Source organism: Saccopteryx leptura, chromosome 1 (genome assembly GCF_036850995.1).
Source record: "Saccopteryx leptura isolate mSacLep1 chromosome 1, mSacLep1_pri_phased_curated, whole genome shotgun sequence".
In the NCBI taxonomy this organism is placed as follows: Eukaryota; Metazoa; Chordata; class Mammalia; order Chiroptera; family Emballonuridae; genus Saccopteryx; species Saccopteryx leptura.
This window is the reverse complement of record NC_089503.1, coordinates 43170285-43190213: the sequence shown is the minus strand read 5'-3', so window position 1 is coordinate 43190213 and position 19929 is coordinate 43170285. Positions and strand designations below refer to the sequence as shown.

Genomic DNA, 19929 nt, shown 5'->3' with positions numbered 1-19929 from the left:
TGGGCAGTCTAGCTCCCAGGCTAGCTCTGAGCCACTAAGAGGAAAAAGAAGAGAAGGGATAGGGGAGGGAGAAGCAAATGGTCGCTTCTGCTGGGTGCCCTGACAGGGAAGTCCATACTCCAGGTGGACACTCTACCAACTGAGCCACCGACCAGGGCAGTATTATTTTTTAAAAGGAAAAAAAAAAAGATACAAGGCTTTCTGGTAGAGAGGAGTGGCTTCACCTGAAGGAACCAAAAGTTGGATGCCTACATGCTAGCAGGTCCGATAGGGTCACTCCCACTTCACACAAAGCCATGTGGAAAGCTTCCAAAATTCCCTCAGGTGGACGGGCCCTAGTTTCAGTAAGAGCCAATAAACTGGTACAACACCATATTAGACCCATTTCAGTGAGAAAAAGAAAGCAGTAAAATAATCATCAGAATCCTCTAGAAAACTGCACCGCCGGTCATCTAGAAATCTCCACGAGCAATAACAGCAGGGTGGAACCGGTAGAAGCCATATTTTTTTTAAAGGTTTTTGTCTTGGGACGGGGTTCCTCCTGAGGACTCAGTAAGCCTCAAACGTTACATTTAAACCTAGGTGCTTAACTACAACGGACACATCTGTTAATGGTGCGTCACCTCACAGTGAAAAGCGAAAACCTAGGGTAAGCCTCTTTTTGTGACAGAGAAGACTTGCTACGACCCTCACCGCCATACCCACTCGCGGGAAAGCTCCCTTCACCAGCCGGAGAAGGCGGAGCCTTAAAGGACACTCCCGCCACACGGCGCGAGGTGCGCCGCCGGGCTTCCTGGGAATTGTAGTTTCGCCAACCTTCTTTGTCTTTTGTTCAGGCAGGTATGGAGCCAAACGCAAAACTACAACTCCCAGGGTGCCTCGGGGGTGGCGTGCAGCTGCGGCGTGACGATTGTGGCGGAGAAGGCCCGAGGGGCTCTGCGTTCTGGAGTGTCGCTTCTTGTTCCAGTGGCAGGTTGCAGGCTGCTGGCGTCGCGGCTGAGGAAAACAGCGAGACAGTTTGGCATTTGCCGTCGGGTCCCCGCAACGATGAGTGCTGCCAGGGAGTCCCATCCGCACGGGGTGAAACGTTCAGCTTCCCCAGACGACGATGTAAATAACAATGGCGGAGTGGATGAGGGTTGAGGCCTACTTAAAGGTTGTGTAGGCCGGGAAGGGTGGGTATAGAAGGAGGAAGCTCCTGAGGTGGCTCGAAAAGGAGATGCAGGGGAAATGTTTCCTTTCCTTAATTAGTGTTGGAAGGTTTGGAGAGGGCCACCCACTAAGATCCAGAGAGCTGCGTAGGAAGAGGGATCGTGGAAGGAAATCCTGTATTGTTGAGACGTGAAAAAGCGAAGTCAAGGGATCACATTTGCCTCTATGGAGGCTGATGAAGCCCCTTGGTCAGGCCTCTCTTCTCAGGATAGAGACGGCAAGACTCTGTTTTAGGCTAAAAATGCTCCTGTGACAGTGTCAGGATGTTTGTGCAATTTGGGCAAATTTTCCGGAGAGATTTCTTTTTTTTTAATTGTGCTGTTAAGAGTAAACCCAGAACAGTATTGAACGGAAGAATTGTACCAGGGGAGCAATTTACTGGTGCGAGGTGATGAGGTCTAAGACTTTGAGACCTAGAAACCCGTTTTGATGTCAAGTACCTCCCTCTCGCCTTCTCCCTTTCTTGTCCTCCCCTTTTCTCCCCACCCCCATCCACCAGCATGTCAGTTTAAATAGCAAACCATTCCTTAAAGTAGCACATTAAATATTTACTGTTATGCCAGGTGTTGGAAATTCAAAGATGAAGAAGTATGTATGTGCTTATCCTAGGCCATTCTGCATATTTGTCCTAGCATCTAGTGCATTGTCATGGAGACTGCAGTAACCATTAAATGTAAAAGTAGGTCCTTCTTTGGATGGGTAAATACCATAGGAACGTTGATGGCGAAATTTGGGAGAGGAGCATACTAGGTCATCTTTAAGGATGGTGAAGGGACAACATCTAGTTTTCTTTCTGTTATTGTGTAAAACACTGTCAACTTCTGAACATATAGACACCGCTTTATATTCTGTAGTGCAGTTCAGTGCCTTTCATATATCTTTGTGAACCATAAAAGGTTCATTGAATACTACTAGTGCATCATTTATAGCAAGTGAGATGATGGTTAAGATACACCACTCTGGGGGTATATGAAAGGGTTAGGTCCAGAATAGCAAGGCTCTTATAGCTTTGCAGAAAGATTAGTAATCAGTAAAGATTTGAGGCTGAATAGTTATGATAGTGAGATTTATTCATGCCCTCTGTTTCTTCCTACAGCTTGCATTTAGGTCTTGTTAATACAGTTAGGTCCAGAATAGTCAGTAATTTATCTAGGCTTTTGAGTAACCTCGGTACCATTTTAAAAGTAGTGCATTGTTTTCCCTCCTGATATTGATAACTGACTTGATTGCTGGAATGTTAGGCAACTGTTTCACTAGACTGGGAGACATACTTCTTTTGACAGAAAACTCTTGATAATATTAAGTAATTTAACTCAAAGCTAATGGGATTTAAGTAATTAAGTCTCTACAGCTTCTGGTGGGATCAGTTTAAACTAGATGACCTTTAAGACCTTTTCCAGTCCTATAAGCATTCTCTTTGAAAGCAATGGTTATAGTTGCAAATCAAATCTGGACCTGGCACCTTCACACACCTCCCTAAAATTGATTATGTTGCTAATTTTATAGTGCAATAAAGTAACCTGTCCTTTTAGTGATTTTCAAGTCAGTTTCTTTCTATGTGAATTTTATTTTTGCTGGTAATTGGGAGTTTCCTTTTAAGTACCTGTTTTTAAAAAATACTTTAATATATGTAAAACATTTTTAAATGTTTTTAAATATATATCAAAACTGTCGAAAATCAACTAATAAAGTATGTAGTTGGTCGATTGTTTCCATGCAGTGAATGGAGAAGATTATTGAAGTTTTTTTGCCTGCTGACCTCACATGCATGTGTGGAGATTACAAAACATTTTTTAAAATATTAAAAGTGAATATTAAATCACAGGCTCCAACTCTAGGAAAATGCTGACAAGGTTATTAAATTCTAAGAGTTACTATGGTATTATTTGAGGTAAATTGAATGCAGTTCTATAGTATATAGACGGCTTTAAAATGGTTTCATTGGTTTGATTGGAGTGAAGAAATGAAAGCTGTCTTTTAGGGAGAAGGAGGAGAGGGAGGTTAATTTTAGTCACTAGTGACAGACCTCTAAGGATGTATCAGGCACCCATGTACTTTTCAGAATGTAGTACTTGGGCAGGGTACTTGCTATGTATCCTGAGGCCTTTGAAAGGAAGAACCGGAAGGACTTCATGACTGAAAAGAAAAATTAGGATTATGAATTGTAAAGGATAAGGTTATTTATGTAAAGACATGGAAGACATTTGGTCTTTTAATAGAGACTTGTGAAAGTTTTGGTTTTTAGATAATTGCTTTTAACCTAATTCTGTATATTTTAATAACTGTAGTTCATAAACTACTTCAACATATTCTTTCTCATTTGATCATGTCCAGTGTGATGTGGAAAGAGCAGAGGACTTTAGGCTAAAGAATGGCAGCTAGTCCCTTAGCTTATCCTCTCTGCATCAGTGTCCTTATTTATTAAATGGACTCTTGAGAGAGTATAGTGAAAGCAATTGAAGTTGTAAAATGCTATGCAATTTTTAGGTCTTGTTATTCTTAAGAGAGTCTTTTAAAGAAGCCTCTCTATTAATAAAGAATTAAAAGTAAGAAGTTAAATGCCAGGTCTAGGTTCCCAGAGACCAAATAATTTAGTAGAATCAAAACTTCAGCTTCACTAGTTCTTTGGGTTTTATTTATTTATTTTTTAACTATATTGAGCCAAAACTATTTAAAAACTAACTGGTCTGTGAAAAGATGAGCTGTCAGATGGAAAGAAGCAGAAATTTGGAACTTAAGTAGCCAAAATCATGGGAGTATATAAGCCCCAATCAAAAGGAAGGCACAAGAGCCATAAGTGGTTGTCCAGTGTAGTACTAGTAGTTTTAACTCTCATATGCCCAGGAGAAATGGCCATCATTTATTTTAAATTCTATTAGTCTTTTTTTATGAATAATTTTCAGAAATAGGAATAAAAGGATAATGAAAATCACCTTCATTAGAAATTCTAATATGAATTTAACCATAGCAAACCAAACTTGTATTCCACATTTTCATGATACACATACCCAAAATGATTAGCATCCTCTGAATACAGGTAACTAACTACTTATCAGTTGTCATTGTGAAACTGGAACATAACAATTTCAGATTTTAAATCTATTTCTAATAGATTTTAGATTATAAAGTTATTCTCATTCTTACATTTGCATCATCAAAATATATACTACCTGAACTTTTAAAAAACATTTGATTGCTCATAATTTTGTGTTGAAAAGGGGTTGTCATCCTTGCTTTATAATTGTGAAGCATTTTCATTTTTAGATTACAAACTCAATTAGGATGATCAGTCTAATGAATGTTTTCATTTTGACATTCCTCCAAGTCACCTTTGTACACACCTGCCTTCATCATTTATCCACTTAAAAGTCATATCAAGTAAGCTTTGATGTACAAATATTATAAAAGATGAGATGAAACAGTCACATACCTTTTTAGAAAGGATGATGCAGGCTATTGCAAAATATTGCAAGATTCAATTCCTTCTTGTTGAGTGACTCTTTGAATGAGAATGTTATATTTCTTTTTTGTCTTTTGTCTGTCTTTGTCTCATTGATTTCAGAGTTGAAGAAAAGTTATCTAGTATTTCATCAAAGACTCAGTCTTAAGATTTTTGCATATGCAAATAATTTTGCCATCACTTGTCATTTTGCACTGACCTAATTACTTGTCTAATTACTGTGAAATACCTTATGTCACTTTTCAATTTTTTATTGACATACTATAGTGAATTATCAACTTTGTTCAAAGAAAGCTAGAAGCAATCAACAAAGGATGATGTTTTCTTGAAAGATGATACAATACTTTGGACTACACAATGAGGAAACTCCTCTACTGTTTTTCTATTTTTTTATCATTTTAGTTGTTTTTAGCATAGCTGGAAATTAAAAGGAAGTAATTCTTTATTTGTTTCAAGATATAGGGGGAAATACCTTTAGGATTCCACAGTATTTCTTAAATTTATAAAAAGTTTTAATATTTGATATTGATATGATCCATTTGATAATTATAAGATAAAATAGGTTGTTCTGTTCTTTTTTAAAAAATAAGTAGATTTTCTTTTTGTTCTTTGGAAGACCTCAAAGAATGAAACCATAACGTATCAGTTTTTACAGAAACTAGAACTGCTCAAAAAGAAACTGGAAAACTAAAATCGAGTCCAGTAGACTGATGTTAAACTGTCCTTTAGAACATCACTAACTTGAACTAACAACTTTGGTAGCCTTCTGGGTTCGAAGCACTCGGTGCTCTAGGACCCTATAAGGCTCTGTGGCAGTAGGTCTCAACATGTGGTTGTACACGTGAACAGCAGCAGCATCACTTAGGAATTTGTTAGAAATGAAATCCATGAGCCTCACCTCAGACCTACTGAAACTGAAAACCCTGGGGTGTTCTAACAAGCCCTCCAGATGATTCTGATAGAAACAAAACTTTTGAGAACTAAGTACTCTGGCTGCAAAAGACCTAAAAGCTTCTTCCTGGAGGTAACAAAAGGAATCTAAAGTTGAACCACTGTAAGTTGGGGATGGCTGTATACTTTAATTCAAATAGGATACATCTGCTTAATTTCCTAAGATTAAGCCCTGTTTATAGTTAAAACTGATGGGAAAAATTACTGGTAGACTTTAAATATTTTAATATTTATTATTACACAAAAAAATTAATTGGCTAATTTTTTTTTCCAGCTTGGATCTAGCAATTGGGAGGCAGCAGACTTAGGTAATGAAGAAAGAAAACAAAAATTCTTGAGACTTATGGGCGCAGGAAAGGTAAGCATCAGACAGTATGTGTTTTTATCTTTTCTGTGAAAATAAAGTCCTTATTTGTATGTTAAGTGAGGACTGAATACACTGGGATTCCTTTTCCCTGTTCTGCATGATTATTTTAGGCTTTGGGAAATGTATTGTAGCTGACCAAACTTTCTTAGGATTCTCATTGCCTCCAAGCAGTAGGTTTAAAGGCTATGTAGAAAAAACCTTTGTTTGAGGAGATTCCAATGGAAGAAAGAAGATGTTAAATTTTATGATTTACCATTTGTGAGACTGATGATTTGATACAAGGTATTTCTGGACAGACCAATTAGTTGGTCTTTCATATTTTATAGCTCCTTCCATCCCTTGAAGCAGTAAACAAGGGAATAACCTTTATCCCTGATTTTTAAAATGTTCAGTATATTTTTGTGAAATCTCTTTATTTGGTTAACATAATAGAAGATATAAAATACAGGTACCAGGAAAATATCACCTATTGGAAAAACTCTTGTTCCTTGCAGTTCATTTTTACAAACAAATACAGTGATTTTGGATATTTATTTTTTATAAGCAAGTAAATTTATTTGTGTGACAGTTTCTCAGTAGCCTTCCTACAAATCTAATGTAAAAGAAATAGGAAAAGATTTTTTGTCTTTTAAGGTCCTTAAAATGAGATTCTGCTTTTGGTTTTTGTAACTAATATGGAAATGTATTTGTGCATTTTAGTTTTATTAACAATTATTTACCACTGTATGTACTAGCTATTGTACTAAGTCCTGGAGTGGAGGCATCACAGATTAATAACACATGTTTGGAGCCATTATGTAATGGAGTAAATCAGATAATAACAATATAGAATTAGATTTTTTTTTTTTCCCTGAAGTTGGAAACGGGGAGGCAGTCAGACAGACTCCCACATGTGCCCAACCGGGATCCACCCGGCATGCCCACCAGGGGGCGATGCTCTGCCCATCTGGGCCGTTGCTCCGCTGCAATCAGAGCCATTCCAGCGCCTAAGGCAGAGGCCACAGAGCCATCCTCAGTGCCTGGGCCAACTTTTGCTCCAATGGAGCCTTGGCTGCGGGAAGGGAAGAGAGAGACAGAGAGAAAGGAGAGGGGGAGAGGGGGAGAAGCAGATGGGCACCTCTCCTGTGTGCCCTGGTCGGGAATCGAACCCTGGACTCCTGCACGCCAGGCCAACGCTCTACCACTGAGCCAACCGGCCAGGGCCTAGAATTACAATTTTTATGAAAGAGCTATACACACAGTGCTGTGGAATCAACAGACAAGGTAATTAACTCTGCTTAGCTATACAGTTGATCTGAATCTGAAAGGATGAGGAGTTTGCCAGACTGCAGTTGAGAATAGGGAGAGATCATGTAAAATATGGAGACCTATGTAAAGGAGGGATTTGTTTATCTCATTAATCCAGATTTTCCATAAATTGTCATTTGTCATAGAAAGTAGTTTGAAGTTCACCTAGGTTTCATGCCAATAATGATTTGCTAAAGATACATAAAGTAGTTAATAGTTAAGGGGGCCTGCTCAACCTAGTAGAGTGAAAACTCTTCAAGCACTTATGAAGAACACCCTAACATAAAATGTGTGACATTTAGCTACCAATAATTATACCAATAAAATTGGAGGGAACAGATTGAACAATTAAAAAGAAATTTGGCTACCAGTAAATGGGTTTTTAGCATATATTAAATTCTTTGCTAGCAAAGATTATATCTTTGATCTTTTATATATGCTAGTTTGATTTGTTCTGGCTTGTGCCCACAAAGTATATTCCTAATCCTAGCCATTTACCATAAGTATTTTATTGGTCACAGAGGGAACTAGCTGAGAAAGTATAAATAGACCAGTATAGTACTATCATGTTAGAATAATTTGATGGCATTATATATTCAGATCTTGTCAGTGAGGTATCTTCTGCAATCTAAAGAAGCAGCATATTGAATCATTGATTTGCTTATGTGTTAACGGCATGTAGGACAATAAGCATTAATGCTTGAAGCTTTCAGTGGTATCTTTGGGTATGGAGAATGTGTCATCCTTTCACAATAGAAAGATTTGTTATTTGCTATAGATTTCACAGGTGATCAGTACTGCTTTGCAAAGTCTCTTTGTTTTAGTGAACAATTTATTTACCTTATGAAACTGAATATGAACCATATACAGTGGATAGGAACTGATAAATTGAAAGTACATTTGGTAACTTTGAATCGTTTATGTTTTATAGAACTCGATTGTTTTAAACTGTGTTCTTTTTGACAGTTTGAGATTGGGTGTTCATTGTAGTTAAATACTAAAGAGCTCTAGCTATTTAAGTAATATGTAAGATGGCTTTCATTTTTTATATTTTAAGGATCTATCACTTTGTCCATTATAAGTTTATTATTATTTCATTTTTAGCTAGCTAAATAGTTTTATGTGCTTTTTCTCCATGAGATATGTCTGGCACATCAGGGGGGAAAAAATGGGAAAGTTAAAGCAATTATATAACTGGCCTTTTTAGGAAAGAAAATGTTTAGATTGACTTAATTGTTTTAGTTATCCTTCCCATTTAAAATTTCAGCTTGATCTTTATATATTCTATCCCTGTCTTCTACCCTGTGTTTATTTGTATATGTTTCAATGGCATTTACTACCTTCTAACATACTATAATTTACTTACTTTGTTTCCTTTCTCTGTCTCTACCATTGCTAGAAGATAAATTCCATAAAGACAGAGATCTTAATTTAATGTTTTTTTCTGCACTATATTGCAGAAAACTGGAATAGTGTTGGGCATATAGTAGACACTCAGTAATTATGTTAAATTAGTAGTCTCAAATTCTAATACATTTTCTGCCTCCTTATAGAAAGAACATACTGGTCGTCTTGTTATAGGAGATCACAAATCAACATCTCACTTCCGGACAGGTAAGAAACTAAAATGTAATTAAAGTGGAACTATTAAATTTGGAATATGGAATGTTTGTTTGTATTTTGGGATATTCTAACTTCTGTGTATAATTGTGTTGATAGTTAAAATGTTAGAATTGGAAAATGTGTAGTATAAATAAACATGTTACATATATCATGTAACAATTAGTATATACTAATTTGGTATATACTAATTGATTTGGGAGTATACATCAGTTTGATATTCTAATCAAGAAACTGACCCTTCTCTGTCTTGACTTTTACTAATTCACATCATATATTTTAATTGTAGTGAGGTTTTATGCTTCACCTTGACAACTATAGTATATATTGAATTTATATAATTTTTTACTTTATAAATTACATAGCATATAGTGTTATAATTGGCATTTTATACTGGTTTATAGTTTATTCACTGTTTTGTGCTAAAACATTTGAAGAACAAAATCATTGCAAAGCCTGAAGAAATTAACTTTAAAAAAAAGTGTAGGGAAAAGCTTTTTTAAATAAGAACTGAAAATGGATTTGGGTTTGAAGTTAGTCTGCTGAAAAGTGAAGTTTTCACTTTTTTAGGATTGACCCTGATTGTGGATATTAATACTATAATAACAGGGCACAATGATCTTGGTATATTTATCAAAATTTTTAATTAAATAATTTAAAATAACTATACTGATCTAAAATATGTTGCACATTTTAGAAATTAAAGTCTGCTATATTTCTGATGTTAAACAATTTCAAATTGAATTGCATTGCTCTAAAAGGCTCAAAGAGTCACTGAGCGTTACAGAATGAAAGCATATTTAACTGCTTTTTAAAACTTGGGACTTTATGAATAACAATAGTGCAAAGCACCAACATTTGATTAAAATGTGAAATTCCTCTTGTATTTACAAATGAAAATGGTATGCACAGCAAGTTTCAGTTGTATTGTAACATCTAGTTCTTGCGTGGTAAATTCATAGGTGATTGTTTTCTGCTTCATAACTACATATAATAAATAGTATATATGTGAAAATACATATCAAATGTTGCATGATAAAAACTTTATGGTGCTTCAGTAAACTGTATGTAAAGAAAGGCTTAAAGGAGAGCCATTACAAGGTCATTTTATTTAACCTTTCTCTGACAGAATTTCATGTCTTCATTATTTCTGTTCAAATACAGAAGATTTTGTTGCGAGGTTTTTTTATGACTAGAAGAAAACTTTCAGAAGACCAGTTATTACACTATAAATGAACTGTAATAGCTAGAGTTCTTAGCAGTTAACATTTATAATACCTGAACTTCAAGCACTTCTTTCTGAGACTCGTGTCAGATGTGAATTATCACATGTAAATATAAGCTCTTTCTCTTTTATAAACACTTTTGTAGGTCACAGGGTTGGTTATTAAAGAAATAATAAATACACATTCCAATTATTTTATGTCAATTATGTCTTATGGTATAGAAACTCCTCTACAAAATTAATTGTAAAAATAGTCACAGTTTGAGAAATCAGCCCTGATTATAATAGCATCTTTATTACGGGTTTTGTTGTGTAATCATATATTTTTATTAATTTGACTGAAACATAACCAAAGTACACTGGACCTGCAGGGGAAGAAGATAAGAAAATTAATGAAGAACTGGAGTCTCAATATCAGCAAAGTATGGACAGTAAATTGTCAGGAAGATATCGACGGCATTGTGGACTTGGCTTCAGTGAGGTAATAATTAACATTTTTATTAAATGGGAAAAGAATCAGTTTTCTTTTTTTATAATCAATTTTTAATTTGACATAACTTTTACAGGTACTTAAAATATTTTTATGTGCCCAACCAGCTCTTTGTAGATAATGAAAAGATATTTTTGAGATATTTATAAGTAAGTTTTCTGATACCATCTTATCTAAATTCTGCTTATATCATCACTGGGGCACTTTTTTTTTCATTTATAGTTGACATACTAGTTACAAGTGTACAGCATAGTGATCAGACAGTTATATACATTATGAAGTGATCACAGTAAGTGTATTACCCATCTGGCACCATACATAGTAATTACAGTATTATTGACTGTATTCCCTATGCTCTACCCATGACTATTTTTATAATGGGTAATTTGTACTTCTTAATCCCTTTTATGTTTTATGCCCATCCTCCCAAATCCCCTCCTATCTGGCAACCATCAGTTTGTTCTCTGTTATAAGTTTATTTCTTTTTTGTTTATTCACTTATTTGTTTTTAGATTCCACATATGGATCATATGGTCTTTATCTTTCTCTGTCTGGCTTATTTCACTCAGCATAATACCTTCTAGGTTCTTCCATGTTTGGCAAATGGCAAGATTTTCATTTTTTATGACTGAGTAATATTCCACTGTGTCTGTGAACCACATCTGCTTTATTCATTTATCTATTGTTGGATACCTAGGTTGCTTACATATCTTGGCTACTATAAATAATGCTGCAGTGAAAAATACAGGTGGGGTACATATATATCTTTTCAAGTTAATGATTTGGATTTCTTCAGATAAATGCCCAGAATTGGAATTGCTGGGTCATATAATAGTTCTATTTTTAATTATTTGAGGAATCTTTATACAGTTTTCCATAGAGGCTGCACCAGTTTGTCACCCACCAGCAGTGAATGGGGTTCCCTTTTTCTACATCCTACCAACACTTGTTCTTTATTGACTTACTGACAATAGCAATTCTGAAAGATGTAAGGGGATCTATCTCATTGTTATTTTAATTTATATTTCCTTGATGGTAAGTAATGCTGAACATCTTTTGATGTCTTTTGGACATCTGAATTCTTCTTTAGATATACATTTGTCCAGGTCCTCTGCCCATTTTTTAATCAGATGTTTGGTTTTTTGGTGTTGTATGAGTTCCTTATATAAACTGCTCACAAAAATTAGGGGATCTGGGAACATGCAGATAATTCAGTACTTTTAACCTTTTGTATGGTGAATTTTCACCGATGACATAAAAGTTGGTTTTGCATCTCAATTGCATATTTGAACAACTTTCTTTGACTTGTCGTTTGCTTTTCTGATGTTCTTATTTAATAAAAAGAAATCAAATGCTTCTTTTTCTTATTGCTTCATATTCATTTTGAAATATCCTCTAATTTTTGTGAGCAGTATATTTTGGGTATTAACCTCTTATTGGATGTATCATCGGTGAATGAATATCTTTTATTCAGTAGGTTATTTTGTTGGTGGTTTTCTTTTCTGTGCAAAAACTATTTTAGTTTGATAAAATCCCATTTGTATGTCTTCTTTTTCCCTTGCCTGAGGAGAGATATCTAAAAGCATATTGCTTCGAGTGATGTCAAAGAGACAACTGCTTATGTTTTCTTTTATGGTTTCAGGCCTTATATGTAAGTCTTAAATCCATTTTGAGTTTGTTTTTGTATGTGGTGTAAGAAAGTGCTCTGCTTTCATTGTTTTTTATGTTCTGTTCCATTTTCCCAGCACCATTTCTTAAAGAGACTATCTTTGCTTCATTGTATATTCCCGCCTCCTTTCTCATAGATTAACTGACCACACAGCTGTGGGTTTATTTCTGGAACCTACTCTGTTCCTTGGATGTGTCTGCTTTTATGCCAGTACCATGCTATATACAGTGTGTCCGTAAAGTCATGGTGCACTTTTGACCGGTCACAGAAAAGCAACAAAAGACGATGGAAATGTGAAATCTGCAATAAATAAAAGGAAAACTCTCCCAGTTTCATACCTATTCAGTGCAGTTTGATGTGGGCTCACGCACCGATTTTTTAGGGCTCCTTAGGTAGCTATCCCGTATAGCCTCTACAGACTCGTCACTGACTGATGGCCTACCAGAACAGGGTTTCTCCACCAAACTGCCGGTTTCCTTCAACTGCTTATCCCACCGAGTAATGTTATTCCTGTGTGGTGGCGCTTCATTATAAACATGCCGATATTCACATTGCACTTTGGTCACAGATTCAAATTTAGCAAGCCAGAGAACATACTGAAATTTCCTCTGTATCGTCCACATCTCGACTGGTATGGCTGTGGGCTGCTCCACTGTACACACCAGGGGTCCCCAAATTACAGCCGGCGGGCCGCATGTGGCCCCCTGAGGCCATTTATTCGGCCCCGCTGCACTTCCGGAAGGGGCACCTCTTTCGTTGGTGGTCAGTGAGAGGAGCACATTGACCATCTCATTAGCCAAAAGCAGACCCATAGTTTCCATTGAAATACTGGTCAGTTTGTTGATTTAAATTTACTTGTCCTTTATTTTAAGTATTGTATTTGTTCCCGTTTTGTTTGTTTACTTTAAAATAAGATATGTGCAGTGTGCATAGGGATTTGTTCATAGTTTTTTTATAGTCCAGCCCTCCAACGGTCTGAGGGACAGTGAACTGGCCCCCTGTGTAAAAAGTTTGGGGACCCCTGGTATACACGGTGTTATGTCATCTGCGCATGCGCACATGCTGCCACATCACCTACAGAAACTGGGAGGGTTTTCCTTTTATTTGGTGCAGATTTCACATTTCTATCGTCTTTTGTAGCTTTCCTGTGACCGGTCAAAAATGCACCATGACTTTACAGACACACTGTATTTCGATTGCTGTTGCTAGGTAGCTTGATACTCTAACTTTGTTTTTCTGTCTTGATATTGATATGCTTTGGCCATGCAGGGTCTTTTGTGGTTTTATGTAATTTTAGAATTACTTGTTTTAATTCTGTAAAAATATCATTGGTGTTTTCTGAGGGAATTGAAAGAATCCAGATTGTTTTGGGTAGTGTGGACATTTAATGGTGTTAATTCTTCCAATCTATGAGCATGGTATAGCCTTCCATTTATTTGTGTCTTCAGTTTCTTTTAGCAATGTCTTAGTGTTTTCTAAGCACAGGTTATGTACATCCTTCATTAAATTTATTTTTAGGTATTCTTTTTGATACAGTTGTAAATGGGTTTGTTTTCTTGTTTTATTTTTCTAATAGTTCATTAATGGTGTATAAAAGTGGAACTGATTTCTGAATATTAATTTTGTATCCTGCTACTTTGCTGAATTCATTTATTCTGATAGGGTTTTTTATTTTTGGTGGAGTTTTTAGGGTTCTCTCTATATAGTATGTAATCTTTAAATAATGCGAGTTTTACTTCCTTTCCGTTTTGGATAGAAATTTTATATCTTTTTCTTGTTTGATTGCTGTGGCTAGTATTTCCAAAACTATGTCAAATAAAACTGATGAGAGTAGACATCCTTGTCTTCCTCTTGTTCTTAAAGGAAAAGCTTCCACTTTTCAGCGTTGAGTATGATGTTAGCTATGAGTATGTCATAGACCCGTGATGGCGAACCTTTTTATAAAAACTGCCCACTTTTGCAGTGCTGGTCAACCTGGTCCCTCCTGCCCACTAGTGGGCGTTCCAGCTTTCATGGTGGGCCAATCGCAACGCGGTTTGGTTGCTCCACTACTACCCACCATGAAAGCTGGAACTGCCCACTAGTGGGCAGGAGGGACCAGGTTGACCAGCACTGCAAAAGTGGGCGTTTTTTATAAAAAGGTTCGCCATCACGGTCATAGATAGTCTTTATTATCTTATCTTTCCCCATGTTGCTAAGAGTTTTTATCATAAATGGTTGTTAGATTTTGTCAAATGCTTTTTCTGCATTATTGATAACATATAATTTTTTATTTTTCATTTTGTTTATCTAGTGTATCACATTAATTGATTTTCAGTAATTGAACCAACATTGAATCCCTGGAATAAATCCTACTTGACAGTGGTATATGATCTTTTGAATGTATTGCTGAATTAGGTTTGCTAATATTTTGTTGACGATTTTTGTGTCCATGTTCATCAGGAATATTGGTGTGTAATTTTCTACTTTTATAGTGTCTCTGGTTTTGGTATCAGGGTAATGCTGGTATCATAAAATAAGTTTGGGAACTTTTCTTTTCAGTTTTTTTGGAACAATTTGAGAAGAATATATATTAATTTTTCTTAGAATGTTTTGTAGCACTCACCTCTGAAGCTGTCTGGTCCTGGACTTTCGTTTGTTGAGAGTTTTTTGATTACTGATTCTGTTTCATTACTAGTAATTAATCTGTTATCAGTTTTTGTATCTACGTTTATCTTTTCAGAGAAAGCAGCTCTTGGCTTTAATTTTTTTTTTTCTATTAAGACTTTTTTTTCCCACTCTGATCTTTCTTATTTCCTTCCTCCACTCACTTTGGGCTTTGTTCTTTTTCTGGTTCCTTTGGGTGTAAGGTTAGATTGTTTGAGCTTTTCTTGTCTCTTGAAGTAGACCTGTATTGCTATGAAATTCCCTCCTAGACTACTTGGCTGTGTCCCATAGATTTTTGGGTCATGTTTTCAGTTTTATTTGTCTTTAAATAACTTTTGAATTCCTGATTTCATTGTTAACCCATTCATTGTTTAGTAGCATGTTGTTTAGCCTCCATGTGTTTATGTTTTTTTATTTTCTTCGTGTAATTTCTAATTTCATATCCTGGTGTTTGGAGATGCTTGATAAGATTTTAGCCATCTTAAATTTATTGTGACTTGGCCTGACCAGGTGGTGGCACAGTGGATAGAGTGTCGGACTGGGATGCGGAAGGACCCAGGTTCGAGACCCCAAGGTTGCCAGCTTAAGCGTGGGCTCATCTGGTTTGAGCAAAAGCTCACCAGCTTGGACCCAAGGTTGCTGGCTTGAGCAAGGGGTTACTCAGTCTGCTGAAGGCCCGCGGTCAAGGCACATATGAGAAAGCAATCAATGAACAACTAAGGTGTGGCCACGAAAAACTAATGCTTCTCATCTCTCTCCATTCCTGTCTGTTCCTATGTATCCTTCTCTCTGTCTCTGTTAAAAATAAATAAATAAATAAAAATACTTACACATTAAAAAAAAAATTATTGTGACTTGTTTTGTGGCTTAACATGTGGTCAGTCCTGGGAAATATTCCATGTGCACTTGAAAAGAATGTATATTCTGCTGCTTTTGGGTGAAACACTCTAAGGAGTATCAATCAGTCCATGTAATTTAATGTGTCATTTGAAGCCATTATTTCCTAGTTGATTTTCTATCCAACGGTGTCAGTGGGGTGTTAAAGTTCCCTACTGTTGTCTTACTGTCAGTCTTTCCCTTTATTATTTGTCAATAATTGCTTTATATATTTAGGTTCTCCTATGTTAGGTATATAGTTGTTTACAGGTGTTATATCCTCTTGTTCGATTGATTTCTTTATCATTATGAAATGCCCTTCTTTTCTTCTTGATAAAGTCTGTATTTTATTTTATTAATTTTTTTGTGACAGAGACAGAGAGAGGGACAGATAGGGATAGACAGGAATGGAGAGAGATGAGAAGCATCTTCGTTGAGGCACCTTAGTTGTTCATTGATTGCTTTCTTATATGTGCCTTGACCCGGGGGCTACAGCAGACCAAGTGTCTCCTTGCTCAAGCCAGTAACCTTGGGCTCAAGCTGATGAGCCTTGCTCAAACCAGGGGAGCCAGCACTCAAGCTGGCGACCTCGGGGTTTCGAACCTGGGTCCTCCACGTCCCAGTTTGATGTCCTCTTCACTGCACCACCGCCTGGTCAGGCTATACAGCCTTTCTTTTAAAGTCTATTTGGTCTAAGTATTGCTACCCTATCTTTTATTTTTTTCCATTTCCATTACATATCTTTTTCGATTCCTTTACTTGATCTGAAATGGGTTCTTGTAGGCAGCATATGGATTGGTCTTGTTTTTTATTTACTCAGCCACCTTTTGTTTTTTGATTAAAGCATTTAGGCCATTTATATTTAAAGTAATTATTGATAGGTATTTAGTTAACTGCCATTTTATCTTTTTCTGACTGTTTTTGTTTTTCTCTGTTTCTATTTTCTTGTTTTCTCTTGCTTTCTATTGTTATAGAGTGATGATTTTATATAGTGTTATGTTTGGATTCCTTGTTTATTTTTTGTATATCTTTTGCAGGCTTTTGGTTACCATGTACTTCACATATACTAAGCTATGTTTATAGCAGTCTTATTTTAAGTTGACGGTCACTTCAGTTTGAGTACATCACTACATGTTTTACCCTGCCTCACCCCCACTTTTATTTTTGTCATTATTATTTTGCCCCATGTGTGTGTTTCTCTCTACTAGGGCACATCTTAAATAGGCATGAACAACATTCAAGTACCAGATGTTAACTTGCCTTATTATTATTATTTTTTTTAATTATCTCACATTTTCAAGCAGGGTTGAGGGTGGACACACAGCTGAATGGTCTTAAAAGCCTTTTCTTAGAACAACATCCTATTCATGTCCCAGTATATAAGACACATGGAGATACTTGAGTCCTCAGTTCTGCCTTTGGCAACCTGTGATCATAGTAGTCTTTAAACTGTTAACTTAATGGTTAGGAAATGTATTTTTCCAGTCTTGTACTTCATGGTTGTATTGATTGGTGTTTTCAGGTAGAAGATCATGATGGAGAAGGTGATGTGGCTGGAGATGATGATGATGATGATGATGATGATTCACCTGATCCTGAAAGTCCAGATGACTCTGAAAGTGATTCCGAGTCAGAGAAAGAGGAATCTGCTGAAGAACTCCAGGCTACTGAGCACCCAGATGAAGTGGAGGATCCCAAAAACAAAAAAGATGCAAAAAGCAACTATAAAATGATGTTTGTTAAATCCAGTGGTTCATAACTCCCAAACACTTAGTCTTTGTATTAAAAGTAAGCCTTATTGTTATAATGCACAGTGGAGGACTGCTTATAGAGCACAGACCTTTGTATTATAATTTTTAAAAAGGCCCTTTTAAGTAATTACAAAGAGTGTTTGCTTTCAGATGCCATGGGTTACACTTTTATGGGCATGACTAAAAATCATTTTTGTAAAGAGTAAGAGTTGTATAAAATAAGAAATAAATACAATACTCAAGTTCCTTTCACTTAGCATCATCAAACCTCTAATCTCACCTTTTTTACCGCTTCCGGTAGTTATAGAGGAGACATTAGTTTTTGTTCGTGGTAGCTGATTTTTTTCTGTCTTCATATTTTTCTCATATAAAAAGTTTATCTGTACTGTTATGAGTTCAGGAAAAAAAATTTTATTATACTTTGTTATAGTAGAACTATTCATCATGGATATTTCTGCTGCCAGTAACAATCTAAATTAATTTTGGCAGACAGTTAAAGTAGTTTACTCTTACTGATTCAGCCCTACTCTTTTGGACCAAAGCAAGATGAGAGCAAATACTTGTCATACCTGTTAGGATGAAGTTATAACTGTCATACATTTGGAATGCTATGATCCCAAGCAATCTTTATATAATTTGAATTATATTCCATGTTAGATTCTTTGATAATATTTGGCAAAGTTATACAGAAGAAATTATTTTTCTGATCATTTGGTCCTCTCTAGGAATATGTAAAAGCATTTCTTGTTTTTGTTTGGTTTGGTTTTTGTTTTTGTTTTAGCTAATATGTGACCAAAGTTAATTTTCTTCCTAAGGCCTAAATAAAGAGAAAGCAGTTTCCCATATTTGGTTGTGATACCTTTATCCTCATTATCTAAAATTGAGGAACAGGCTTACTGAACAAAAAGCTGAAACATTTTCTTCATTTTATCCCAATGCTGTTATCTTGATTGTCTATTTCCTAAGAAGTAATATTGCTTTCAGATTTAATTGATAGTTCTGTTAGAGTAAGATTAGAATCATCTAACTGCTGTTATGTGGTTGATTGTACATCAGTTTTATACAAACTGCATTATGGGCTAGTCAATGAACTTTGAGTAATTGGGTCCAAAATAGTAATGTTTCTTGGCTTGAATCAGACCTGTATTCTAAATTATACTGCTTACAAAAATTAGGGGATAGTGCTTCATATGAAGCGATAAAATATCCCCTAATTTTTGTGAGCAGTGTATTATACATCTAGATAATTAAATATGTGTTTGATGTGTTGGGATTTTTAAATTATTGGTATGTCATTATGAAATTTAGAATGTGTTAAGAGGAGTGTAGTGATTAGGACAGGTGATTTCTGGTTTATGCAATCTATCCTAAAACATTTTTCATATTAGACCCCAACATTTATCTTTTTTCCCTTAATTCTCACTTTGTTTTATAATAGGAGCTATCCAATATATAGGGTAGGGAAAAAGTAGGTTTACAGTTGTTTGTATGGGAAGTAATACAATAAATAATAAAATAATAAACTTTCACTTAGTCACAACTGTAAACCTACTTTTGCCCCACCCTATAGTTAAGTACAAAGTGGGTAGTATACAAGATATATGACATTTAACAAAATTTGGTTTAAACAAGTTGGGCTTTATTCAACAAATTTCACTTTGGCCACTGGTTTTTAGATAGTCTGTAGGATTGCGTAGTATAACTAATTCAAGTAGAAAGTGGAGACATTCGTGTTTAACTAGAAGAGGGAGAGGCGTGTGTTATGTTTTTAAACGTATTTTTATCAGTTTATTGTTCAGATGCTGAGTTGTTTTTAAGTCCTTGATCTTATGTGTAAATAGAAAAGCCTCCAAAAATAACTACACTGGAAGACCATTTTTCTTCATCTCCAGATAGAAAAATTCTCATTCCAATTAATTCATATATTAGTATACATTAACATAATTCAGGGTTGGAATAAATTCAAGTCTGTTGGTCCATGTGGCCTCGTGTCCCAGCACCACATTAAACGTGGCTGTCTTTTAAGCATGAACATTGGGTTGTTTTCCTTATCACATTGGGGAGGGAGACACTAAAGGAAGACAGATTCCATGCCATCTTGATACCCTTATTAAAAAAAATACACTATTCATTGTAATGGCAACTTTTCCCTATCAGTAATTTTTTTACCTGAAATATTCTTCTCAAGTGTTGCCTATACCAATGATCTAATTCTTCCTTAGAAAAAATTTTATTAAAGTATAGTTGGCATATAATATTATTTTAGATGTACAACATGGTGATTCAACATTTATATATGTTAAATAGTTAACACTACACTAAATTCTTGAAACTATCTGTCACAGTAAAAAGTTATCACTCTTATTGACCATTAC

The 19929-nt window shown here is 35.6% G+C and overlaps 1 protein-coding gene across 1 annotated transcript; it reads left to right on the top strand.

Moving 5' to 3' along the window:
• Window positions 1-895: 895 nt before the first annotated feature.
• C1H11orf58 (chromosome 1 C11orf58 homolog) lies at window positions 896-19414 on the top strand. Its single transcript, XM_066365223.1, has 5 exons — window positions 896-1110; window positions 5898-5981; window positions 8831-8891; window positions 10494-10603; window positions 17326-19414. The coding sequence occupies exons 1-5, from the start codon at window positions 1048-1050 to the stop codon at window positions 17560-17562; spliced, it is 555 nt and encodes a 184-aa protein (XP_066221320.1). The 5' UTR covers window positions 896-1047; the 3' UTR covers window positions 17563-19414.
• The last annotated feature ends 515 nt before the right edge of the window (window positions 19415-19929 follow it).